At 45.0% G+C, this 27,871-nt stretch overlaps 1 protein-coding gene and 1 long non-coding RNA gene across 6 annotated transcripts in view; one reads left to right on the forward strand and one right to left on the reverse strand.

The window, feature by feature from the left end:
* The window catches only part of FBXW4 (F-box and WD repeat domain containing 4), a 92,028-nt gene extending 91,177 nt beyond the window's left edge, over positions 1-851 (reverse strand). The window contains exon 1 of one of the 3 annotated variants that reach the window (XM_037903384.2): positions 490-843. In XM_037903384.2, coding sequence (XP_037759312.1) covers positions 490-737 — 248 coding nt within the window. In that variant the 5' untranslated portion in view covers positions 738-843. Of the gene's footprint in view, positions 1-489 lie in introns of all 3 variants that reach the window. The other 2 variants (XM_037903383.2, XM_037903385.2) reach the window with 2 other exon arrangements.
* Positions 486-27,646, forward strand: LOC119566754. Of its 3 annotated transcripts, XR_005226036.2 has the most exons (5): positions 486-623; positions 9,254-9,390; positions 17,025-17,259; positions 19,077-19,154; positions 23,489-27,646. It is a non-coding gene; the product is annotated as an uncharacterized LOC119566754 (long non-coding RNA). The 3 variants fall into 3 exon arrangements; XR_006291980.1 differs by lacking the exon at positions 19,077-19,154; XR_006291979.1 differs by lacking the exon at positions 9,254-9,390 and having other exon boundaries at positions 488-623.
* Positions 27,647-27,871: the final 225 nt, after the last annotated feature.

Here is a 27,871-nt window from a genome sequence, read left to right on the forward strand (position 1 = left end):
TTCGGGGGAGCGGACAGGGATTTGATGACTCTGGGGGGGGGGGTATGTATATATATGCAGGGGCACACATAGATATTTCAGGGCAGGGATGGGGTCTCCCTACTGTACAGCGCCTAGCGCAGGGTGGGGCTGCACTGACATCGCCCCTTCCCCCCACCATGGCTCTTTAACCCCAGTTAGCCCCGGGGGGGGGCCGCTGTCCCAGCTTGGCCAGGCCCCCCCGCCGGGCCACGCTCGGGCTGCACACGCGGGGGTAAGCGGCTCCATCCCCTCCGACTGGGCAGGAGACGAGGGGCCTGGAGCCCCCGGGGCCGGATCGGGCCCTCGGGCGCGGGCAGGCGCCGCCGCGCTGCGGGAAGAGCCCCCCCCCGCTGCGCCCTAGCGACCGCGCCGGCCCCTGGCAACCAGCTAGGCCGCGGCCGCCCCGGCCTCTCCCACCCGCCGCGGCCGGGCCGGGCGCCCCGCGAGGCGGGCCCGGGGAGCGCTTACAGGTCGGCGCCGAGCCGGGTGAAGCCGGAGTTGAGGCAGCCGCGGGCTATGCGCCTCCAGAGCGGGTCCCGGCCGGCGAAGGCGCGCAGCCGCCGGCAGACCTGGCCCAGCCGGCCCAGGGCCCGCGCGTCCAGGTAGGAGCAGATGAGCAGCAGCAGCTCCTCGGGCAGGGCCCACAGGAGGGAGGGGCGGGCGGCCCCGCATCCCCCCTCCGCCTGGGGGGCCCGCGGGCTGCCCTTCCTCCCCATGGAGCCGCCCCTGCCCCTGGCCCTCCTCCGCGGGAGCCGGAGCCGGAGCCGGAGCCGCCGCCGCCGCCGCCGGGGGGAGGCCGAGCCATGGCCGGGGGCAGCCTCTCCCCAGTCACATGGGGCAGGAGCAGCGGCCTGTCACTGCCCGGGCAGGCAGGGCCTGGCCCCCTGGCTCCTTGCCCCACTCCCCGGGGCCCAGAACATGCTGGGGGCCCCGGGCCGGGCTCCCCACCCGGCCCCCGGGCAAGGCGGCCGCCCACGGGCCGGGGCGCCCCGTGGTCGCCAGTAACGGACTCGTGCGCCTCAGTGGCCGGCCAACGCCGCCAGGGCGCAGAGGGCGAGGGGTCGCCTCCCGCCCCGGGAGGAAATGTGGGGCCTCCCCCACCCACCGTATGCCCGGGCAAGGAAAGACTCATTGACGTGAATTAACAATACTTTTAACACTCTCATGCGGGGCCCCGAACGCCAGCGTGGCACGCGCTCACTGGCCCGGGAAAAGAATAATTAATGATAATTAATAACTGTGTGATTAGTGCCATCCTGCAGGAGCCTGGACTGATGGAGAGAGACATGGATCGCTCCTGACCCAATGCGGAAACGCAGCCCCGCACGCACTGGGGCAGGCACATGTTATATTATTTATTATTATTAATTTACTAATGTGGTACGTTTTCATAGCGTCTTCCACCCAGTCTGGAGCGTTTCATACAGGGGAGGCTCCTAACCCAAAACAGACATGCAGCCCCACTCGCCCCACTGGGATAGGCAAATAATACTCTTAACAATATCATACAAGCCCATAACACTTTCCACCTGCCCAGAGTGCTATATACAGAGATGGCTTACCAATCACAGAACTCCAGACATGCCCCACAGTTAGAAAGGCAAATAGTTATTAACTAGTATCATATGATCACCTCAGAATATAATAGGATGACCGTAAGAGAAGGCCTTTATTCAATACTTAGGTCTTGATCCAGAAAAGCAGTGAAGTACGTGCTTAACCTTAAGCACTCAAGTAGTCTTATTGACTAAAGACTATTGACTAAATTAGCATGTCTGGATAACTTGCATTCAATAGTTTTAAAAGAGCTGGCCGAGGAGCTCTTTGGAGCATGGATGTTGCTTCTTCATAGGTCTTGAAACACAGAAAGTTACAGAAGAATGGAAGAAAGCAAATATTGTGCCAGAAATTTAAAAGGGTAAACAGGATAGCCCCATTAATATAGGCCTGTCAGCCTACCTTTGATCCCAGGCAAAATAATAGAGTGACTGCTACAGGACTCAATAAAGAATTAAAATTAAGTAATGCCTAGCAACATGGGTTTATGGAAAATAGATCTTATCAAACTAACTTGATTTTTTAATGAGGTTACAAGTTTGATTGATAAAAGAAATAAGGCTGATGTAATATTCTTAGACTTCCATAAGGAATTTGACTTGGTACTGCATGACATTTTGATTAAGAAATTAGAATGATGCAAAATCAACATGACATATTAAATGGATTAAAAACTAGGTAACTGATATGTTTCAAAATATAAGTATAAATGAGGACTCATCATAGAGCAGGTGTATTTCTAGTAGGATCTCAGAGGGGTTGATTCTTGGCCCTGTGGTGTTTGATTCTTATCAGTGACCTGCAACAAAACATAAAATCATTACTGATAAAGTTTGCAGATGACACAAAAATTGGTAGAGTGGTAGGTAACGAAGACGACACGTCACTGATTCAGAGCGATCTGGATCTCTCTGTACTCTGGGCACAAGCAAACAATATGTGTTTCAATACAGCCAAATGTAAAGACCTACATGTAGGAACAAAGAATCTAGGCCATATTTACAGCATGGGAGACTATCCTGGGAAGCAGTAACTCTGAAAAAGACTACGGGGTCTTAGTTGCAAATCAGCTGAACATGAGTTCACAGTGCAGTACTGTAGCTAACAGGGCTAATGCGATCCTTGGATGCATAAACAGGGGGATATTGAATAGGAGTAATGAGATTATATGACCCCTGTATTTGGCACTGGTGTAACTGCTGCTGGAACACTTGTCCAGTTCTGGTGTCCACACTTCAAGAGGGATCTTGATAAATTGGAGAGGGTTCAGAGAAGAGCCTTGAGAATGATTAAAGGATTGGAAAACCTGCCTTTCGTGACAGACTCAAGGAGCTAAATTTATTTTAGCTTATCAAAAAGAAGGTTAAATAGTCTATCAGTATCTACATAGGAAACAGAAATTTGCTAATGGAAGGCTCCTCTGTTTAGCAGACAAAGGTTTAACATAGTCAAGTGGCTAGAAGTTGAAGCTAGACAAATTCAGACTAGATATAAGGCACAATTTTTTAACAATGATAGTAATTAGCCATTGGAACAATTTACCAAGGGCTGCACTAGATTCACCATCACTGTTTTAAATCAAAATTGGATGTTTTTCTAAAAGATATGCTCTAGCTATTGGACATGAAGCAAGAATTAATTCAAGAAAGGCCTATGGCCTGTGTATGCAGGAGGTCAGACCAGATGATCACAATGGTCCCTTCCGGCTTTGGAATCTGTGAAGTTAAACATGTATGTGTAAGTGTTTGCAACTCTGGGGCCTTAATGTCCTGTGACTTGCAGTCCAATAAAGAGGTACAGAACTAAGAAATATTTGGATCAGCTAAAGGTCTGTTTGCAAGCAGTAATTATGCAAAGGATCAGATATAGGACGAACACGGTACTCTGAATAAAACATTGTGGGGTATGCACCTTAAAAATAAGTAGGGCTGTCAAGCGATTAAAAAAATTAATCGCAGTTAATCACGCGATTAAAAAAATTAATCGCGATTAATTGCACTGTTAAACAATAATAGAATACCATTATTTAAATATTTTTGATGTTTGCTACATTTTCAAATGTATTGATTTCAATTACAACACATTGCACTGTAAAAAAACAAAAGAAATAGTATTTTTCAATTCACCTAATACAAGTACTGTAGTGCAATTCTTTTTCATGAAAGTTGAACTTACAAATGTAGAATTATGTACAAAAAAACCTGCATTCAAAAATAAAACAGTGTAAAATTTTAGAGCCTGCAAGTCCATTCAGTCCTACTTCTTGTTCAGCCAATTGCTCAGACAAACAAGTTTGTTTACATTTTCAGGAGATTATGCTGCCCGCTTCTTGTTCACAATGTCACCTGAAAGTGAGAACAGGCTTTCACATGGCACTGTTGTAGCTGGCGTTGCAAAATATTTACATGCCAGATGTGCTAAAGATTCATATGTCCCTTCATGTTTCAACCACATTCCAGGGGACAGGTGTCCATGCTGATTACAGGTTCTGCTCAATAACAATCCAAAGCAGTGCAGACCGACGCATGTTCATTTTCATTAACTGAGTCAGATGCCACCAGCAGAAGGTTGATTTTCTTTTTTGGTGGTTCGGGTTCTGTAATTTCCACATCGGAATGTTGCTCTTTTAAGACTTCTGAAAGCATGCTCCACACCTCGTCCCTCTCAGATTTTGGAAGGCACTTCAGATTCTTAAACCTTGGGTCGAGTGCTGTAACTATCTTTCGAAATCTCACATTGGTACCTTCTTTGCATTTTGTCAAATCTGCAGTGAAAGTATTCTTAAAACAAACAACATGTGCTGGGTCATCATCCGAGACTGCTATGAACATGAAATATATGGCAGAATGCGGGTAAAACAGAACAGGGGACATACAATGCTCCCCCAAGGAGTTCAGTCACGAATTTAGTTAATGCATTTTTTGTTTTAAATGAGCATCATCAGCATGGAAGCATGTCCTCTGGAATGGTGGTTGAAACATGAAGCATGAAGGGGCATACAAATGTTTAGCATATCTGTCACGTAAATACCTTGCAATGCTAGCTGCAAAAGTGCCGTGCAAATGCCTGTTCTCACTTTCTGGTGACATTGTAAATAAGAAAGGGGCAGCATTATCTCCTGTAAATGTAAACAAACTTAGCAATTGCCTCAATAAGAAGTAGGACTGAGTGGACTTGTAGGCTCTGAAGTTTTACATTGTTTTGTTTTGGAGTGCAGTTATGTAACAAAAAAAATCTACATTTGTAAATTGCACTTTCACAACAAAGAGATTGCACTACAGTACTTGTATGAGGTGAATTGAAAAATACTATTTATTTTATCATTTTTACAGTGCAAATATTTGTAATAAAAAATAGTACACACTTTGATTTCAATTACAGTGCAGAATACAATATATATGAAAGTGTAGAAAAACATCCAAAATATTTAATAAATTTCAACTGGTATTCTATTGTTTAACAGTGTGATTAAAACTGTGATTAATCGTGATTAATTTTTTTAATCGTGTTTAATTTTTTTGAGTTAATCGCATGAGTTAACTGCGATTAATCGACAGCCCTAAAAATAAGCTTTGTGTACTAGTATAGATTTTTACCCTTCAACATAATCGCAAAGACTAAGGGCTTGTCTACACATACAGTGCTTCAGCAGAGTAGCTACATTGTGTCTGGTGAAGACGCTCTGTGCCCATGAGAGAGAGCTCTCCCATTGACTTAATAAAACCACCTCCATGAGAGGCGGTAGCTCTGTCGGCGGGACATAGCGCTGTCCACACCAGTGCTTATGTTGGTGTAAGCAACGCCTGAGTGGCATTCACCCCCCTGAGTGACATAAATTATGCTGACATAAGCCGTAGCGTAGGCATAGCCTAAATCTTGTCAGAAAGATGCTATCACCATTCCATTATTTTAAAAAGAAAGAAAGAAAGAAAGAAAGAAAGAAAGAAAGAAAGAAAGAAAGAAAGAAAAGCAAACTGAATGGGTCCAATGCTGGAAGCATGTATTCCCAGGCATAGGTCATACTACTATGACTTCAGTGGGACTGTCTATGTTAGAGTTATCTACCCATATGACATACAACCACAAGGTATCTAAACATTTATTACCTACAGACTGCTCACAGTAGTAGGGACTAGAGGTAGTGAGTGTTTGCAGCATCAGACCCTAAGAACCCACTGGAACTACTCTACTCATGTGTGTAAAAGCAAGCATGTAAAAGTGTTTGCAGGATCAAGATGTAAGGAGGCACTTGAGGATCTCGCCTGTGACTAATAAACGTACATCTATCATTATCACTTTCGTTTTATTGTTTATATTGCACTCACCTGAGGCCCCATTGTGCTAGGCACTGGATAAACATATAGCAAATTACATTTCCTGCCTCAAAAAGCTAACAAGCTAAGGCCCCAATCCTGTCATGGGCAATGACTGCAAAGAGCCTCATTGAAGTTAGCAGGGCTCTGGGCTGGCACAGCAGGAGCAGGGCCTAAATGAGCAGTTACAATCTGAAAGCTTCTAACGTAATGGTAAAAGTCAATCAACTGCAGCATGTAAGAAATACCATGTCAATACCTGCCCATCATTTGCTTGCTATCTCCCTCTCACGGGCTTTTATTCATCTCTGTACTGCCCTCCAATATACCTTTCCAGCTAAAGACACAGTCAAGTGGACAGGTTTTTGTTTTGTTTTTCTTTTCACCCAACGCTTTTGTATATTTCTGAAACTTAAGACACCGCATATACTACTACAGTACTTATCTGTAACACCATCGCTTTGAGGGATTAAAGCAGGTTACTTGTCACACACTTCGATCAAGCGTTATCTGAGTAGAGAGTCTACCCTGTTAGGGATGGCGGAATCTGTTTTTGATCTTGAGTTGTTTTGATTTTCTCTGAGAGCGGTAACATGTTATTTTAACTTCTGAATAAGGTGTGCTACCTGACTGAGTCTCCTCTTCTTTGGCAGAAAGGATTAGAAACCTCCACAGAACTTGCACTCTATTAAAGCAGAGTGCTCTCCATTGAGCAGCAAGGAGCTGAATTGTTTTCAGATTACATGTGTGTGTGTGTCTTTCCCACATCAAAGACTTTGATGGAAGCTGTTCACACTATTGTCAGGAATGCAGGGATTGGCGCAAAGGTGATTAGCAAAATTGCTTTTCTGCAAGAGGAGCACAAAAAATTATTGAGGGATTAAAGAGGATAAAAAGAAGGTTATGTTGAATAAGAGGTAAAATCTTCTGCTGGTTTTCTCCAAATCATGCTTCATGGATTTGGTTTAGTCTCCATAAAAATAAACCAGAACAAATCAGAATTAAAAGCTGCTTTGTACAAAGTGCCATTAAAGGGGCAAAAATCTCATATAAAACTATATACATCTATTGTTCCCTATCCTGTGAGGTACTCAACATCTTCTGCAAGGAACTGAGAGCCCTCAGTGGGAACTGAGGGGAATTATCACATCTCACAAGCTATTACACATTTCCAGGATGGGGCCCTTTATGACTAATAACTAAGATTATCAAAAGAGAAAGAATTTTACAAATCTAACTTTTCTGTCATCCTGGATGTTGTTTGGTTACTTTTTGCGCTACACTCAGCTCATAGTGATATTAGGCGGATGGTCAATTTCATTTTCCACTTGCCATACAAGGGCAATACTTATATATTGGCCTCAGCAGCAGAGCTGGTTGAATAGTTTAAAAAAGATAGATATAGATATATATAGGTCAATGAAACCTAACAGCAAAGCTTCCAAAAGCTCTGTCTTGGCAAAGCTGCAGTGTAATAAAAGTATATCTTCAGCTACAGTCATAAAACTGCATCGTCTCCTTTTTTTCAGATTTGGCCTTGACAGTTCATTTATTACTAATTTATTTTGAATGATTATTATTCATTAAGTGCCAAAACTGCAGTCATTCCTTTACTTTGGATTCTGATTTTGTTATTGGTTTGTTTTGTTAATTTGCTACCTTCTTGAAGTCAGTCAACGGATTTTATTTATTTATTAACCTTGTTTTTCAAAGAATTATCAGAAGTATCTATTTAGAAAAAAGGTCATTTTAACAGTTTTCCCAGCAGTAACTCCCTCCCGCTACCCCCCTCGGCCACATAAGATTGTCACTCACCAGACAGCTGTGGGATTCTGAATGATTCAATTTAAAATGCTTTTCAATTCCAAATGCTAGATTTCTGCTGGGGCAGTATGATTGCCGCACACAGACTGAGAAACTCCCCAACCCTCCAGGCTTCAAAGGCTGGTCACCCTTGGTGTCCAAAAGGAATGGTTTTGAGTCTTGTGTCTTCTAGGGGCTACCTACAAACATATTTTAGGGTTTTTTCTTTCCCACTTGGAGCCTGTTGGAGTCAATGATAAAACTCCCATTGGCTTCTTTGGGAGCATATACAGGGCTGAGTTCAGTGAGATGTTGTTTCTAGGGGTTGTCACCCCACTCTTCACTTATTTCACAGGTAGTCCAAAGCTTTAGTCTTCAGCAATTAGAAATTCACAGAACCAGGGTTGCTAGAGTTTCCAGGCTTGCTTCTCCTTATTGTAGAAGATGGTAAGAGTCAAAGGAACACTTCAGAGACATTCCTTTCTTGTAGGCTGGACCTTTTTCACCAGGAGGCTGCAGCTAGTTCTTATTTTGGCTAGTTCTTATTATTCGGCCATACACTCAGCAGCGATTTGGTTTGTAGGTTGAATGTGACACAGATTCCTATATAAAGCAATAGGAGCTTATTCAGGCCTGGAAACCAACATTTTGATGCAATTCTCAATTTATCCCATGCTGATCCCTAAAGGCACTATCCTCTCCTCCAAAACTCTCCTAAAGACCAACCTCTTCCATGAAAACCATTCAAAAGGATTGTTTGAGAGGCAGCTAGGGAGAACTGTGTTGTCTTGTATTTCTAAGTAAACAAAAATATCTAATAATAATGCATATATAAAAATAGTGTAGAATGAATTGTATCCCTTCCCGTGCCAATTGTTTTGTTAGGCCCCAATCCTGAATGAGTGCATTGGTCCATGCTAGCAGATCCAGTTGCAAGATTGGAGCCTTAGACTGTAAACGTCTTGGGGCAGGGACAGCGTCTTTCTATGTGTCTCTGCAGTATCTAGTACAATGGGACCCCTATTCTCTTCAGGGCCCTTCGGTGTTACTGTAATGCAAATAAATACTAACTAGTGCTTAATCCTTACAATAAATATATGTAGATGAAAATATAAAGCCAATGCACTTGATTTTTAAATGGGACTAACCTAGCCTCCAATTTTGTGATAACAATAAACTGCAGGAACAAATAATTGCAAACATAGTTTATGAGCCAGAGGAGGGGACTCAGATCCCCACTTACACAGGTTTCTTAGGATCATGCAAGTCCCACCTCTCCTGTGGAAAGACTACTTTTGGTTTATTTGTTTAGACCAGTAAAAAAATCCTACATCCCAAAATAAAGAATGTTTTCCTTTGGAACTGCAAACATCCTTGATAGCTTTAACATCTGCTGGACAATGTATGGATGAGAGGCAGGCAGCTCACACAGTTCTGTGACAAACGTGTGTACAGCGTGTCGGATTATAAATCCAGGAATAAAGAGCAATTAAACCCCCTTTTCCAGCCCACCTGCCACGAAAAAAGGCCTTTCACTTTGAATTGATCTATTTAAATAGAAACAAGAACTGGGAAGGAAAACGCCAACATCCCAAAGTCTCAAGTCAAAACCTCTCCATCTGATAAAGAAATTCTGTCCGCTGCAAGCAAACTGATTCACTGTCTATCTTTCTCCAGGATGTGTGCACTACCCTGTGTGAGTATGCTTGTGGTTCAGCCAAAACATAAGGTTATATGGCTCAGGAATCTTTCAAGTAACATTTGTATCTGTCACTAAGTTGATCTTAAGCCCCACATAACCCTTAGATATGTTTTCTCTTTTGCCCGCATGTTAGAGTGCTTGATGCAATATTTGGATGAGATCTCCAGCGAGATCAGCCGTGCCACCCAGCAGCGCTAGAGCTCTCAGAGCTCCACCTTGAGTGCAAAAGTCTTTCTGTTCTTTGGAATGTGGAACTAGAGGAAAAAACTTTAGACCAATTTCCCCCTGGAACAACTCTAATGAAATCAGTCGGGTGACATCGGTGATAAATTTGGCCCTGTGTTTTTAGGTTTGCTCTGTGATTGCAATGGACTCACTGTTGATAGTTTCTCTGAATTATTTGAGTTACATAAAAATGCAGTTAGGAATTCAAAACAAACATCCAGTGCAGAATGCCTCATAATCCAGAGCACACATTGCCTGATGGTTACTGCAGGAGAACGGGAGTCTAGTCTCCCAGTTCTGTTCTGAACCCTGATACTGGTGTGAGTATTGCATGCCCTTGGGCAAGTCACATTGCCTTTCACTGTCTCACTTTCCCCAGCTATCGAATATAACAAGATTTACCACTTCACAGAGAGGTTGAGAGTCTTGAGGTTGTTTTAGTACCATAGGGATGAAAGTACTTTTAAAAGGAAGAAATAACCCTGCTTTTCAATAGGGCCACAACCCAGCCTCTGCTGGTGCACATGTGATTGTAACCAGGACTTTCCAGTACTAACACCTGCACCTGTACTTGGTTTATTCAAATACCTGAGCAAGCAAGTTATAGAATCCTAATGTGCAAGACCCATTTGTCCAATGGACTTGCCCCCAGGTGTTTGCGCATGTAAAGTGTACATGCAGGTGTGTGCACAGGCAGAGTTGCATGAGCACAAGCAGAGCCAGGATTCAAACAGCAGGGCCTTTGAGCCTTAACCTGACACTCCCCCTTTAAAATCAGAGACACTGACATCAAAGTTTTCCACTCACCAGAAGAAACAGGCTATTCTGCACCCTTCCAAGCTATGTTTCTCATCTCCCCGCCATTCCTACTGCCTTGTCTCTCTTGCTTTTTCTAACACTATCCCTCCCTCTCCACTTCAAACCCTGGGAAAAACCTAGGAAAAGCAGCTTGCTGACTAAGGGGCCATTTCGTTGCATTGTGTTTTCCAGCTAGACCTGAACAGACTGAAATCAATTCAGCTCTCTCGCGCTCTCCCTCCCTCATGTCTTTTTTTTGTTTCTCTTAGATTGTGCCCTCTGCCTTAAGAAAGCCCAGTTTAGTTACATCCCCATAGCAATCAAGTGACCAGTAGTTTCTGTTTTTTGTAAAAACACAGTGTCCTTTTCATGGGATTCAGGTTCCTCCTCAGTTTGAAACCCGCATTGAGCAGGGGCAACAATCTGCAGAATCTTTGATCAATTCTCATGTATTCATTTTAAATATTTCTAAAGGTCACATCACCCAGAGAAATATGTGCTTTTGGACTAATATTAAAACATTGTACCAACCACCCATTATATTACTGTCACTGAGGCCAGACTGAACAGAAGTACACGCAAACATCTGTGTCTGATCTGTGTAGCTGTATATCCTGAGAAATACACTTATTATTGTTGAAGTCCAAGTGTTTCCATTCTAAGATCCTTTTTGCAATTCCTTCTAACTTTCTAAAGTTTTCAATATGAATTTTTCCAGTCTTGATCCAGTACCACAGTTATGAGTGCAATATAAGAACAAGAATAGAATAAAACAAGGTTTTTGGAAGTTTGAACAAGCAAGGTTAAGCACAGTCCACCTGCTGCACTAAATGAGGCACGGTCCTGTGGAAATAATTATATGTGATCATAGAATTAAGGGTTATATCATATTGCATACTCACAACGGAACAGCACTAAGGTTGCATGTGCAACCTTAACTTTGTTGTCTCCGGATTCTTTTGAGTGCTTAACTGGGCAAACTTTGTGTTTTCTCAGCGTAGATTTTCTTTTTTCTTTTACAATGGAATATAGATTTACAGGCAGAGATCCTCAGCGGGTGTCAATTGGCACAACTCCATTGCAGTTAACAGAACCAAGCCACTTGACACCCGCTGAGGATCTGAGCCAGAGACGAGATGTGTGCGACGCCCGCAGCACTGAAATGCTGTTCTAGCCCTAATGACAAGACGACAGTGGATTTTGTTTTATATATAATTATTTCTTTTAATTTAGAAGAAAATATTACAAGTGCTTAACCCCAGCCTTGCGTATCTCTACCGCTTCTTTAAGAAGATAAATCCAGCAGCCATGCCTAACCATGTAACATAAATGACCAGCTAAACTCACAGAACACTTACAGCTTGAAAGATGAAAATGCTGCACCGTCCCCAGATAGTTCCCATCCCCCCACAAAAAAAGCCCTGGTCCCAAGATGAAAGCAGCTTCTCCAACCAAAGTGTGGGCAGAGTTGCAACATTCAGGCCCTCCCAGCTGATGTCATTCCAACAGCTTCCTCTTTTGTAAATCCAGGTAGCTCCAGCTCCTCCACTGACCACAAATGTGGCAGTGCGGCTCAGGGAGAGAGGTGTCTCCCAGGCAAGCAGGTCCCAAGCCTTTTAGAGCTTGATAGGCCAAAACCCACCACCAAGAAACCCTCCTAGAGCTGGAAAGGACGCAAGTGCAAATCACGGACTAGTGTCACATGGTCACAGAGGGCTACACTGCTTACCAAGGGGCTAGCTACCCGCTGCACCAGCTTTGGTGTCCAGGTGCATGTTAAGTACAGCCCCAAATACAGCACAGTTGTCTAATGTTGAAGTATCATTTCTATTCAAAGAGATGGTCTGATGTTTTAAATCGCTGAGCACCCCGCTGAAGATGGGGAGTGCTAGTGAGTACGGAGCACCTCTGGAAACGGGGCCTGGATTGCAGTCTAACTTTCGGCCCTTCAGGTTGCACGTGCAACTGTAACTCGGCCCCTTGTGCTTATTCACTGTGATGGACTCTCTGGCTATATGGTCCCATTGGATTTCACAAATAAGACAGAACCCAGTTTTTTATACCACTTCAAACACACGCTTTCTTACTGACAACAGTTTTCTTGTCAAAACTTTAACCACTTACACATTTTAACTAAGTTCTCTTGCATGTCTGACTAATTCTGCCAGTGCCCTGGACATTAGCTGTTTGTTCCCAGCCAGCAGCACAGGCTTGCTAGGACATTTCAGGAGTGGAAGTGGTTAATTATGAAGCTAGTTTTGCACCTCCGGCTGTGGCCCTCCTTGCACTCAGGCATGGCGCTGTGGGCAAGCCCTGCCTTGGGCGCTCCCTCACCCCGGTATAGACAAGTCCAGAACAGACCTTCTGGGCATTAACAAGCATCCCCCTCAGAGGGGCTCATTTATTAACAACAAAGAGTAACATACGCATAAGCAAAACCAGTTGTTCAGGCCCCTCTTGGGAAATCCAGTCTCTCAGGGTCAGTCCAACTAACTGCTTGGTCCTTGGGGCACCCATCCCAAGACCCTCATCTGAAGCCAGGGCTTCTAGGCTGTTCCTGCTCCCTTCCATTGGAGAACAGCCTCCAGTTCCTTCTCTTCAGGAAACTTCTGCTCTCTCCACCGTGGGAACAGTCTCTCTCTCTCTCGGGAGTCCTCCCAGTTCCTTCCCGTGGAACACTCTCCGTCTGGGGTTGCCGTCCCCCTCCAAGCATCTTCTCCTCAGAGACACCCTCCTGCTGGCAGTACCGCCCCTCACCGAGCTCAGGCACCCATTTTATAGGGTGCCGTTGCTCTTCTACAGAACAAGCACCTGGGGCAACCTATTACTGCCAGGTGGGTCTTCAGAGAGCTGTCATGGGCAGGCAAGGTCCTGACTCCTCTTAAAGGGACAATTGCCCTATGACAGCACAGCAGTGCAGACTTCCAGGTGGAAGGAAAAGGCTGAGGCCTTGAACTACTAAGATAATTTAGCAGCAATTTTAGATGGCTTATATATGCCAGCAAGTATTTGTTCTTGTTGTTTGTATTTGATACACAGTATAGTCTGTCAACACAGTTTGCTGTGTACTTTTCTGATAAATGAGTTCATGAGGCTGTACTGTGTGTATACAGAGTAGTGCAGAATACTGCAAGATGTTATCTAAGGTTGTAGAAAAATGGTATGAGACTACATAGTATAGAAGGAGAAATAGCATGTGATCATAGAAATCTATCCTAATGCATACACACAAGAGAGCAGAGTGCATTTCCTGACTGCAGGGCTTACCCGAACATACTTAATGATCTTTTAACACAGCATTTGTGTGGAATTTCCTAGGTTGTTTTTTAAAATGGCAGAAAATAGAAAAATCATAAAAAGAGAGACAGGACCAAGGTTTAAAAGGTTTAAACTGACCTGGGGCCAATTTTTCAAGTGTGCAGCACTTAAAATTGGAGCCAGATTTTCCCAAGAACTTGGCAGCTGGAGCTGGTCTGAAAGTCTGACCCTGACTGAGGGTGCTGAGCCCAGCTGGAAATTCCAACCTCTCTCTTCAGGCCTTCAGAGCTCTGCTAGCTTGCAAAATATTGTCCATAATGCATGTAAATGCCATAGTGTGGGACTGTTGGGCTAGACACTACTGGAATGCTCTGCCTTACGAGGTCTGTGAGAAGGAGCTCCTTTCCTGTACATCTTGGGAGATTGTCTGGGGAGAAGACCGACAATTTTAGTTGGTGTTGGTCCTACTTTGAGCAGGGGGTTGGACTAGATGACCTCCTGAGGTCTCTTCCAACCCTAATCTTCTAGAATTCTATGATTCTAAGCCCCTTCTCCTGCAAAAAATCTAGATAATGCGCTACAAATGCTGGTGAGAGAAGGTTGAAACCAGGAGACACAATCTAAGAAATAAAACATGAAAGATAAAAAGGGATTTGGGCAGGAAGGATTCGTTCTCAAAGTCATAACAAGCAGATAGGCAAGAATGACCACACCAGCGCACAGAACTATGAACATAACATAAAGGCAGCAGCTAGACATTGTTAGGAAGACAGAGGAGAGAGGGATACAGTGAGAAAGCAGGGAGATGGCGTTGAGACACTTTGGGGAGGGGGGGCAGGTTCGTTGGGCCAAGTGACCTTTTCCCATCCAGCAATTTCTTCTGTCCCAGTGCAGATTGACAATGGAATCCCAATGGCAGCACAATATGACATCCCCGTTAATACCGAACGAGATTCAATGAGATCGTGCTGTGCTGCTGCGTCCATGGGACGCTGTGAAACAAACCAGACCCGGGTTTCCGACCCGCCGCCTTTTCTGTTGTTGTTGTTATTGCTGTTTGTTTCCATTCACCCCCTGCATTCTCCATTTTTCCCTTTCTTGACTCTGATGGGGGCTCTTTTTGTGCACAACAAGCCCTTCTGATCTCTTTGAAAGGCAAGCTCATGTCATTCTTCCAGATCATCATTGTATGACATGTTTTTATATCAGGCTGACAAAGGAGCTATTTGATCAGGGGGTATGGTGTGTGATTGTAAGAAATTCAGCTAGCCGGTGGCAACCATTGTTCCCCAAAGCGGCTCCCTGACCCCATTCTATTCAAGGAAAAACTCCCTTGGAGTGGCCTCTATTCATTGAGTAACACCAGTCCGCGGTCTCACTCCAGGAGCATGCTCAATTCAGAGGTATGTCACCGATATCGCCCATCAGCTAGCCTTTAACTCTTTCATCAGCATTAGGTTTCCAGCACAGCAGCTGTTATCATGGGGATGAGCTTGGGAGGTGGGCGGGGGGGTCAGTGATGCATTCCAGCTCACTCTAGCTCTCCTTATCTTGGAGAAATTTAACCTTCCCTTCAAAAGTAGGTTTGGAAATTACCCGTCTGCTGCTTTGCACAGAGCATGGCCCGAGTTTCATGTCCTTGATTCCTAGCTGCCCATTTTGTTATGCACATTTTTAAATGAGTAGGCTCTGTATGGGCCTGAGCTGACACCCATACGAGTCACTGGGTGCCTTGCCGTTGACTTTATTGGTCTTTGGATCAGGCCCTAAGTAAACAGTTAAACACCCAATCACCCGATCCTACAACCCTGGCTTGCACAAGTAGTCCTTATTCATGTGAGTAGCCCTTGGTTGCAATGGGACTATCTGCAAGGTGAAAGCGGCAGGACTGAGCCTCCAGTTTGGCCTTTGGAGAAGTTTCTGCCATGCTTCCTGTCTTGTTCTTAGCAGAAAAAGCTTAATGACAGTGACCTCTGAGTTAGCCTATTTAGTGAAATTCCTGCTCCTCCATTCTAGCTGAGTACCCATGCATCCAGATGGGACCTGATCTAAAGCCCATTGAAATCAGAGGAAGATCCCCATTGGCTTTAGGGGGCTTTGGATCAGACCCACAGTGCTCCATCTGTAGCAACTACAAAGCATTGCCATCTGACCACTGTCCTGTGGTCCATGTGAGGTGAGATCGGGGGCTTAGTCCAATTTCAACTGTCACTTATGCTTCAAAGTGAAGGGCTAGTGCAAAAGGGAAAAGGACAAAGATTTGGTATTCAGGTAGTTTTTTGATGTTGAGTATTGCATAAACATTCCCAAAGGGAGGATGAAAACGACAAATGTTCCATGAATGCAGGTGCACTGGTGACCAATTGCTGCTTGAAGAAAGTACATGAAGTTTCATTTTATCTGGTATGTCATGACTTTGCTACATTTTTCAATGCAGAACTCATTCGCTAAGAGATAAATACATCCTCTAGTGGATCGCCACTCTCTCCAGCCATTGCTCTTCAGATTTCATGGCTTCTCAGAGTCTTCAGTTACATGTAGGACCTCCTAGTGATGTATCAGATTTCATTCCTGAGCGCTCTCTGGTTTGCAGTATAGTCATAGTTTCAATATCATGATTGGGCTTACCCCATCGCTTGTGAGTGGGCGGCTCAGTAACAAGGTTTCCAGCTTCTAAGGTGGCCTCAACTTGGCTCTGGATCCTTTGCTTCTTGGTTTGTCACCAGCTTGATATCAGCACATCTCTGGGGTTAGGGATTGCTAATGAGCTTGTGCTCCCTCTGCTGGTGCAGAGCACAAAATACTGGTGAGTCCGTCAGCAAACTGCGGCTATTTCCTTTTTTGGTTTTCTCGTTTTCTCAGAGGCATTGACGGAATTTTTTAAAAAATATTTATAACCCCAAGGTTGTTCTCCACCGGGTGAGAAATAAGAATAAGAATACTTTGTTTGATAGCACCTTTTCAACTGAAGTTTTCAAAGGTCATTGGAAATGTATGTTAATTAAGCCTCATAATGCCTCCCTGTGTAGTGGGTTCAGCATCATTATCCTAATCTTACAGATGGGAAACTGGGGGCACAGACATGGTCGTGGATTTGCCCATGGTCACACTGCAAACCAGTGCCAGAGCCAGAGAATTATTCCCAAATCCTCTGCTCCAATTCCCTAGAATACACCACTCCCATTGGTCCTCACCATTTTAAGGTTTAAATTCCATGTTGAGCCTAAGCTATATAGCAATGTCCCTTTAAAATGCTAGTTCTCCCTCCCTGTTGTCTTTACGAATGAGGAGTATAAATCCTCAAAGAACTCAGCAACATGAAGAGGTCCATTTTTCTCTTCATGCAGGCATGTACCCCTCGATGAGAGTCACCCGCGTGCATAGATAAGAGACCCCAAAGAAGGCTGCTTGGGTTGGAAGTGAGTTGCCACGTCGCAATTTCTTCACAACCTCTCCCAGCACCGAGAGACGATCCTGCCACCCAACGACCAGACTAGCCTATGATCAGCTGACTTACGAGGAAAGATGGGAAGACCCAAACATGAACGCTGACAAGTGCTGATTCTGGTGGGGAGAGAGGAGGTATAACTGTCAATATGCATTTCAGATGTGTAAGCCCCAAGGAAGGAGCAGAATTGATGAGGGTGTAGAAGGGTGTATATAACTAGAAATGATCAGATGAAACTGAGCAAAGGAAAATGTAGGCTAAATATTAGGGACCAGTTAGTGACTACTAGAGAAGAGTTGCAAGATCTAATACTTGAGTAGACCAGACAAAGCCCAGGAGAAGATACTTCAAGGAATAATCATGTACTGACTAGGGACTTCCTATGTCAAGTTTCTGTGATTTTATCATGCTGCAACTTCTTCCTGACATTTAATCCATGCATGTGGAGATGTTATTGCACCAATGGTTTCTCAAACAAAAGACCACGGTGAAGAGTAAATTATAAGCATTTCCTCAGCAGATTTACTGTTGTTATTGGTCATTTCAGTGTTTCCTGCAGCAGTGAGCAATCTGGAATTTAAACAGGGTGAGCTGGTTTCTGGGAAGGTCATACTCTTTCTCAGCAGCGTTTGGAATTCGGACCTGCACTCAAGTAGCTCAGGAAAGAGACCTCTTCTCTTCTGTGATGGGAATGTGGTTCACCTCTAATTCTGGATTCCAGCAGAGCCCAGCGTTCTGATCCTGTAATATCAGCCCATTAAAAACATCAGAACGGCCAGACTGGGTCACACCAAAGATCCACCTAGCCCAGTATCCTGTCTGCCAACAGTGGCCAATGCCAGGTGCCCCAGAGGGAATGAACAGAACAGGGAATCATCAAGTGATCCATCCCATCGCCCATTCCCAGCTTCTGGCAAACAGAGGCTAAGGACACCATCCCTGCCCATCCTGGCTAATAGCCATTAATGGACCTATCCTCTAGGAACGTATCTAGTTCTTCTCTGAACCCTGTTACAGTCTTGGCCTTCACAACATCCTCTGGCAAGTTGTTCCACAGGTTGACTGTGTGTTGTGTGAAGAAATACTTCCTTTTGTTTGTTTTAAACCTGCTGCCTGTTAATTTCATTGGGTGACTCCTAGTTCTTGTGTTATGAGAAGGAGTAAATAACACTTCCTTATTTACTTTCTCCACACCAGTCATGATTTTATAGACCTCTATCATATCCCCCCTTAGTCGTCTCTTTTCCAAGCTTCTTCCCTGCCAGCTCCAATCTTGTAGACTAAGGCTGAGCTATATTAAAGAGACCCACTCTGGCTAGTCCTTTCGAATAGCGTGTTCAGTTAGGATCCACACCAATTACCATTGACTTCAATGGATTGGGCCCTCCCTTCTTTGATATTAGCCAACTGGTTTTACTGTTGCAAAGTGACAGTTCCTGAGGACTGACTCCTCCAGAATAAACTAGTGCAAGCAGAGATTTTCACAGTAAATGACAAGTAATGATGATAACGCCTTAGAGGTATTTAGCATCTCCCAGCTTGAAGGCCCCCAGAGCTCCTTACAGACCATGGGACAGATTCTGATCTCAATCACACCAGTGTGACCCAGAGTAACTCCTCTCTACTCAGCAAAGCAATTCTGTATTTATGCCAGAATAGCTGAATCTGGATCTATACAGAGATCCCTTCACTCAGCATCTCTGAGATGGAATGGGTTGGCAGTTAACAGGAGGCAGCCAGCACTACACAACAGAATAACCCTGGAATAGCTTGCCCATGTCAAAGCGTTTTGGCTTCACCAGTCATTTACCTGAGTGAGACTCCTCTGAAGAGTCAACAGCAAAGGCTGCAAGTTTGTCACCTCTGGAAACCTGAAGTGTCAGGAGATTTTAAATCCCCCATGTGCTTCCCTGTGAATTTTTAGTGCTACGTTTTCTCTCTCTCCCCACAGCTGCTCATTCTAAGTGGAATGTGCTCTACCAAAGACCCTTATGGTCAGACCTTTCCCCTCCCAGCCCAGCGACAGCAGGTAAGGAATCTTTCGGCTGCTTATCTGATTCCGGCTAGAACCCAGTGAAGTTCGCCGTTTGCCCATTGGTAGCTCTGTCACCTTCCCTGATTGGCTATGTTTGCTCACCTGTCATCAAAACAGGAGACTTCCGGGATGCTTTCAAATCAACCATTACCATGGCACATGCAAAAGAAATGCAGTGGTGCCAAATATCACAATTTCATTGAGAGTTTCATGATCGCTGGTGTTTTTCTGAAAACTCTAGCTCCTGGAGTCATGTGATTAGCTGAAAATCCCAGGTGGTTTTTTTTTTTAGTAAGTTTCTCACCTTCATAGTTACTGAGAAAAGCTTATAAATGTGAAAACTGAGGAGTTAAAAACCAGAAATCAAATCAAATAATCCCAGGATTCATTATTTCTAAAATCTCATGATTTTTGAGCCAACCTTGTGATTCGGAGTGGCGGGGGGGGGCCTGACTCATGGCTTTTGAATGGGAGGATTGGCAGTACTGTAAATGGTATTATATTAATGCCACTATACCTGCTGCCGGTGTTCGAGAACCCAAGGCATCCCATGTTCCTACCATGACCATGAAGGAGCCATCTACATTGGTTGGCCTTCAGGCTTCGGAGGGTAAAACTCTCTGTTCTTACCGTTGGCTGAGAGGAGCTTGGCTGGAACACAAGAGGCCGCCTTTCCGGATACAGTCATCAAGCACCAGTAATCCCTCTGCGCTGGTGTCAAGTGCAAGGTGAAATCGTGACTCTGTTGGGGGAGAGAGGTGGTGAATTTGTCAGCGCCCAGTAATGATCTGTCTGAGTGGGAGTGAAGTGAGGACACTTCTCTGTGCCTCATGGTGTGTCAGCTACCAGCTTCCTCCAGGGGCCGCCCACTTTGGGCCTAGTCAGTGTTTCTCTGCATCAGGCAGTAGGGGTTACCATGAAAGGGATTCTTTTATTGTTTAACGTTTCTATCCTGGTGGCACCAAAAACCTGGAATCAGCTCAGTCCACAGTGTGCCGGGTGCTGTACAAACATATACTAAACAACAGGCACTGCCTCAGAAAGCTTCCCCTCTCTCCCCGCCCTCTCCACAGCACTCCCGGTCCCTGCTAGCTCAGCATGCCGTGGAAGATGGAGTTCAGCTCTACAGAGGACCGATGCTGCTGAATCCTTTGACTCTACAGCATGGACGAGTCCTGCTCTTACTGTGATTATTTTGGATGGCAGAACCTTGCAAATATTGCTTGCAACTCAGTTTAAGCTGGTCTTTTATACACCGGGCCACATTCTGCTCTCATTTAAACTGGTGTAAATTCAGACTGATTCCATTGAAGCCAAAGGAGTTTCTATGGATTTACACCACTGTAACTGAGAGCAAAACCTGGCCCCAGTCTTTATAAACCAAATATTTTAATGGCCAGATCTTCTAGAATCTAGACTCCTCTGCGTTTCACAGTGAGGTCCAATGTCATTAGACAGGTAATTTCCCTTTGTTTTACAGTCATGTTTCAGATTTTCCAGGAAATAGTCTCAACAGGCAAAGAAACAGGAGGCAGCTCTGTCTCAGATGCAGATCCCCTGGGCCTCAACCATGCCTTTGTCCCTCAGAATTAGTCTTTTGCAACAAGCCCTGCTGACTTAGAACTACAGCCTCGCATTCAGACTTGTGACCCACTCCCTGAACCAGCCCCAGAGTCCAGTACTGGATGCTGGGTCCAGTTCTGGTGTCCTCACTTCAAAAACAATGTTGACAAATTACAAAGGGTTTAGAAAAGAGCTACGAGAACAACTGGAGGTCTGGAAACCCTGCCGCAGAGTGAGAGACACGGAAGCTCAGTCTGTTTAGATGGCTCTTTAATCTAGCAGAAAAAGACATAACAAGATCCAATAGCTGGAATCTGAAGCTAGACAAATTCAGACCAAGAAAAGATGCAGATTTTTAACAGTGAGGGTAATTAACCATTGGAACAACAGCTGCATGGTGGAGTCCCCATCATAAGACTTTAAATCCAGACTAGATGTCTTGCTAACAAAGATGCTGTAGCTCAAACAGAAGTTATCGGCTCAATGCAGAAATTATTGGGTGAGATTATCTAGCTTGTGTTTTGCTGAAGATGAGACTAGACAATCCTGATGATCTTCTCTGACCTAAGCTTATGTCCAAATAAATCTGTTAGTCTTTAAGATGCCACCGGACTCCTCGTTGTTTTTGTGGGTACAGGCTAACACAGCTACCCCCTGCGACTTATCTGACCTTAACATCCAAGAGTCTATGAAAACGGGTTCCTTTTGGTTTGGGGTCTGAGCCAGAATCAAAACTAGAAGGATGGGTTCAGGTCTAGGGCTTCCCTCAACATTCGAAGGGGGTCAGGGTTGAAAGTTCTGCTCTTTGCTGCCTGTATAGCTCGGAGGAGAGTTGTTGCTAAGCCCACCAGAAAGGCCCGTCTCACCGTTGAGGCCACCTGGTTTTTAAATCATATTTCAGCACTTCAGTACCAGCCAATTTTTTTAACTGATTCCAAGCAAGTTTCTTGTTGTTTGTTTTAATTTTGACACGAAATAAAATGCACATTTGCACCCTCCTGCTCCTGCCCCCTTTGTGCCTCCAGCTGGGGCTTGTCTTCACAGGCTACTGTTTGGAGTTAGACCAGTATGATTACACCAGTCGTTAGACTGCGGTCATTATACTGCTACAACTTCCTGGGGGGACACTTAGGTGTAAGAGGGCCTTTTTTTAAGCTTAGCTTAACCTGCCAGAAGAAGAGTATTCACGTGGCGAGTTACACCTGCATAACTACAGCAGTTTAAATTCCCATCTTCCCTTACATGGATATAATTGTCCCGTGGGGGCAGGCCCTGTCATTTCCTCCCCCCGCCCCCCACTTCTTGGCCGTGTCACACCTAAGAGCAGTGGGCAACTGCCAAGTGACACAAAGACTGTGAGTGGCAGAAATGCACGTAAAAAAACATCCGTCCATTCACCTACCTCGGTGCTTATATCACACCCATGAACTCAGCCCCTCTCACCACCTGCTGGCAGCCTGCTCAAGCCCTATGGGGAGCAGGGAAGAGCATCTCAAACGGCTTTCAAATGCCCGCCCTGGTCGGCCCACAGAATTGAGAGCGCGCCGGAGAAGCCATGTCCAGCTGTCTTGAGTTGGCACCACATGTGGGCTTGGAGGATGCAGAAATAAGGATGGCATTGTGGTAAGGGCACTGGAATAGGACTCAAAAGATCTGGGTTCACATTCCCAGCCCTTCCAAGACTCCCTGGGTGACCTTGGGCAAGTCACTTAATCATTCTGTGCCTCAGTTTCCCCATATGGAAAATGGGAGGTAATACTACTTTCTTTTCCCTCACATGTCCATTTAGATTGTGAGCTCTTGCCGTGCACAGCAGAGTCCTGGTTATTACCGTAATACAAATAATAAGTACTCGTAATCATATGAAGGATCCAGGGAAAATACTCTGGAAAGTTTGTATCTGTTTCTTGTGCTGAACTCCCTGCTAAGGTTTTTGCTCAGTTGTCATGGCTGCTGAAAGCCAGGCGCCTAGTGAGGGAACGTTTTAAATGTCTTTTAAAAAACAACAACCCTGAAACCAACAGCAAAATCAACCTGGTCTGTTTAGAACTGACCTTTTCCATTCTTCCAGACAGAGTCTGAGCAGGCCAATACCATCCAGCTAGGAGCCAACTACAGCAGGCAAAAAGTACCCCTCGCCACCTCCTGCCTGGATGCGTTTGGCTGACAGCTGGAAAGAGGAAGAGCGACATTGAAAATGTGCAAAAAGAAAAGGAGGACTTGTGGCACCTTAGAGACTAACCAATTTATTTGAGCATAAGCTTTCATGAGCTACAGCTCACTTCATCGGATGCATACTGTGGAAAGTGTAGAAGATCTTTTTATACACACAAAGCATGAAAAAATACCTCCCCCCACCCCACTCTCCTGCTGGTAATGGCTTATCTAAAGTGATCACTCTCCTTACAATGTGTATGATAATCAAGTTGGGCCATTTCCAGCACAACATTATCACATCTCGGGCATTTAATGCAAGTAGCTAAATTACTGAGCTGGGTATACAACAGCTTTGCTCCTAGGACTGGAAGTCTGTAGAGCTGGGTTCTAATTCTTGGCTCGTCTGGTGACCTTGGCTAGAGTCACTTCCCCTAGCTGTGCTTCAGTTTCCCGATCTATAAAACGGGGTGAATAATACTGACCTACCTAACACCGGCACATGGGGATGGGGAAGCTTAATGTTTGGAGATCCTTGGATGGAAGAGGACAGTGTTATTTTTATTAGATACGTATAATAAACGCCCCTTACTTATTTATATTGTCTGCAGGGAATGTCTAATCCGCAGCGAAGGCGTGGGCGCTGGACTGCTACAAGGCTGTTACTGCCATGAATCTGAGAGGACCACAACGTCCACGAGAGGGTGATGACATGAGGGCACCTTGCCAATAAAAAAATAGATCTAGTTCTTGGAATGACCTGGGCCTAAGTCACTTGGGCATTTTGAACGGTTTCCACGAGTCCCTTACCCATGGCTGTGCTCCCGTGTGGTCACTGAGCATTTCTGGGCATGTATTTCACAAGGTCAAGACTATTCTGCCTCTAGAGCATGTGTCCTCTGTATTTACAAAGTATTTCCAAACAGGTGGCTGTCTTCCTCCTCCCAGACCCCGGACATGCTACAGCTTGAATCGGTGACTTTGATCGTAAGAAAAACATCCAAGCAAAGCCCTTGAAGTAGCAGCACTGCGGTGTTAGACCCGACCAGCCAGTCTGCAGTGCACGATGCAGCACCAGACACGACAGCCACTGAGTGTGGGAGGGTGAGGGGGGCCGGCAAACAAGTCTGAACAAAATTAAGAACTGACCATAAGCCTCAAACTAAACTAAACTCCACCTGAGCCCCAAACCCTGAACCTTGTCTGAGATTTGACGAACATTTCGTTAGGTTTAGACAGCGTTTTGTTTTCATTTCTGCTGATGCTTCTGCACTGCCTTGTTCCAGACAAGACCCGAAGTGGAAATACCACGATACCAGCATCAAGGCTGTTGCTGCAGCATTTCCAGGCCTGTGGGAAGTGATGGAATCTCACGAGAGAACCTCTTCTCATAAGAGTTCCCAGCCAGGCTTGCAGATCCAAGTGGGGCAGATGTTTTTGGAGAAGCATCTGAACTTCTGGACACTCACCCGAATTGGACAAATGAAACCTTGCAGGTTCTCCTGCCGTGAGTGAAAGCCCCGGGTCGGAGCTATCTCCATCAGCCTCTCCCAGATGGAATGCAGTGATGTCCCACTGGTACAAAGAAAGGGCCATACGGGCACAGAATGCGTAGTCCTCCTGCAGTGCCTAATACCCAGTACAGTGAAAGGGCCCAACCAGTGGCTGCTGATTCAGTGGAAGAGTAAAAACCTTCCCTAGCACCCAGCTGATTTGTGCTTTACATGGGTAGGGGGGGTGACCTTCTTGACCTCTCAGGGTCCTACTATGATGTTAGTGCATGAGATCCAGGCTGCAGTGTTTATTTTTGAGCTAGCTGCCTTCACAAAGCCCTGGCTGATGGGATTTTACAGCACAGGTTGGCTCCTCCAGCCCAGCCACAATAGCTGAGGAATCAATCATTACCAGCACTTAGCTGTTAGATGGTTAACAGCCTGAACTGAAGCCAAACTGGTTGTTAATTGCAATAACAACTGATTTCAAGGGGTTGTTTCCCTGCAACCAACACGCTCAGCACTTTACTTTGAGTTGATATTAGCAAGCAATAAGGAAAATCAAGAGAAGTTCACAAGCCATTAGCAAAGGGCTCTCTCTCCCGGCTGGACATCAGTTTCTCATTCTGCGGAAAGTGGACTGCAGCCAGCTTGCTGGACCATAGCACACCAATGAAACTGGATCTCTAGGTCACATCTTATGTATTGCACAGAACCATCAACCACCAGGCAGTAGAGATGGTCTTATCCAGCTAACTGGGTCTCCCATCCAACGGCCAGACTCCTTTGGCCAAATATCTCCTTGTGTAATTCCATAAAGCTCACCAGGATGAATGTGGCCCAGTGTGTGAACACATCCTGCAAGTCACCACAGCCAAGACTCAAGGGCCCCGTAGGCAGAGGTTCTGCCAGAGGAGCCAAAGAGGGCCCTTCCCTTCAGCAAGCTGGGGAATCTGTCCTGAGCTGCTCCATGGCAGACATTGCTCTTTGCAGAACTCCAGGATGGCCTCAGAGTTGCAGTGATCGGTGGCTCCCACAGATCTCTTGGTACTGGTGGGTATCACTCCTGATCAGTCCAGCACTTAACGAAGGCGCACACAGAACAACCCTCCCCCTTCCCAGGGACAGAGACGATTCCATTGCTGTAAAGCCTTTGAGTTTTGTTTCTAAGGAGCTGTCTAAACGCAGCTCTGCACTGGTTCTGTTAACCCGTAGCAAATCTTCCTGTGCACACGCTGCTTTCAGTTGAAGAGCAGCATCAGCCGGCTCTGCCCACAAAACTGCACCACTTTAACTGACGGGGTGATTTTAAGCTGGTGCAACTTCATGCGTGGACACTCGTCAGTTCATGGAAACCTGGCTGATATCTGGTTAGCAACGTGAACCTAGATACCATAAGCACATGACGATAGCCGCCATCCCCATAGTATCTGAGCAACTCAAGCTACTCCCATTTTACAGAAGTGGAACTAAGACACAAAGAGACTAACTTCAGAGTGGTAGCCGTGTTAGTCAGTATCAGCAAAAACAACAAGGAAGCCTTGTGGCACTTTAGAGACTAACAAATGTATTTGGCATAAGCTTTCGCGGGCTAAAACCCATTTGCCCCAGGTCACACTGGGAAGCCGTGGTGTGTTGAGTTGAGTCCCCTGATAACACCCTAACCACTGGACCAGCCTTCCTTCGCCACCTGTCACAAGCTGACCCAATCTAAATCACCAGGTGTGTGTCAATACAGGGGTGCAACAGTTTAACTAGATCAGCTTTTAAAGAGGTTGGAAAGATTCAGTTTTTATGCATGAATGTTGGTAAACATTGATCTCACTGTCTCACCCACACACAAACCGACCCAAAATGTTTCCAATGCTAATCATCCAAACATACAGGCAGGCACAGTGAGAAACATGCTGCTTCAGGAAGCACTCGAGTCTGATTTAAGGCTCATCACTTTGTACATTTTGCCGAGTGAGGTTGACAGTTTGTGGTTTATGAAGCTTTCGCTTTTTGAATCTCCGGGGCTACTGCCATTGATTATTGTCGGACCCCTCTCCCCATTGCCTGGCACTCCCATCGTGTCCCACCACTGTGAAAAGTTACATTCGGATCAATGATTTTTTAAAGGTTTGAATATAAACCTCAATATTATCTGCCAAAATTATTTTTTTTAAAAAATCAAACTCTGCCAAGCCTAGTTTTAAATTAAACCAGCACAACTTGTGCGGGTAGGACAAGGCCTTCTTCAACCACTTCCTAACCAGCTTGAGTTCAAATAGCCCTGCCTGGCTGGAATGGAAATCAGCACTCCCGCCCAGCCTGTTGGACCAGTTTAACTAAATCAATTTAAAAGCACCCTTCAGTTACATCAGCTCAGCCCTGCCTGTTGACAAGCCTTAAAACCCAGTGTCATGGGGGCTCCCAGCTGAATTGTTTATAGGTTTTAATTAGAGACCAGCCTATCTTATTACAACGATGTAGGCTGCACCCTGAAAAGTGGACGTAGAAATGGCAGGATGGCGTCCCAGTTTGCTGTCTCTCTGGGTCTTTCGGCTCAAACATGTTTTACAGGAGAAATATGTGGTGTTTCCAAACTGCCAGCCCTGGACCCCGAGTTATGATCATTGTGAGTGCTGCTGCTGAATGGCTACGAAACGTACATCCAGCTAGTCTGTGCTACGCAGCCTGTCCTTCAGCCACTTGTTTGTTTCAGCCACCTGTTCCATCTGGTCCTGTACAAAGCAAGCTCTTCTGGGAGGGAGGGAGGGGCAAAAATCATAGCAATGGTATTATTCCATTACTAGCTGGAAATGGTAGAATAGTGAATAAATAATGCAGAAAAGTCAGAAGTGTTCAATAAATATTTCTGTTCTGTGTTTGGGGACAAGTCCGATGATGTAGGCATGGTTTATGACGACGGTGAAATACTTTTAATTCCAACAGTATCTCAGGAGGATGTTAAACATCAGCTACTAAGGTCAGACTTTTTAAATCAGCAAGTCCAGAAAATTTGCATCCAAGAGTTTTTAAAGAGCTGGCCAAGGATCTCTCTGGACCAATAATTTTGATTTTTTCATTAAGTCTTGGAACACTGAGGAAGTTTCAGAGGACTGGAAGAAACCAAATGTTGTGCCAACATTTAAGAAGAGTAAACAGAATGACCTGGGTAATTATTGACCTGTTAGCCTGACTTCGATCCTAGGCAAAATAATGGAACAGTTGATACAGAACTGGATTAATAAAGAATGAAATTAGGGTAATATAATTCAATAAATATGGATTCATTGAAAATAGAGCTCGTCAAACTAAAATACCTTTTTTTGATGTGATTACAAATTTGATAAAGGTAATTGGGTTGATGCAACATACTTAGACTTTTGTAAGGCATTCACCGAGGTACCATGTGACATTTTGATTAAGAAACTAGCATTATACAAATACAACATGGCACACACTACATGGATTAAAAACTGGCTAACTGATGGGTTTTCAAATGTCATTGTGAGC

This window comes from Chelonia mydas, chromosome 7 (assembly GCF_015237465.2).
Source record: "Chelonia mydas isolate rCheMyd1 chromosome 7, rCheMyd1.pri.v2, whole genome shotgun sequence".
Taxonomy (NCBI): domain Eukaryota; kingdom Metazoa; phylum Chordata; order Testudines; family Cheloniidae; genus Chelonia; species Chelonia mydas.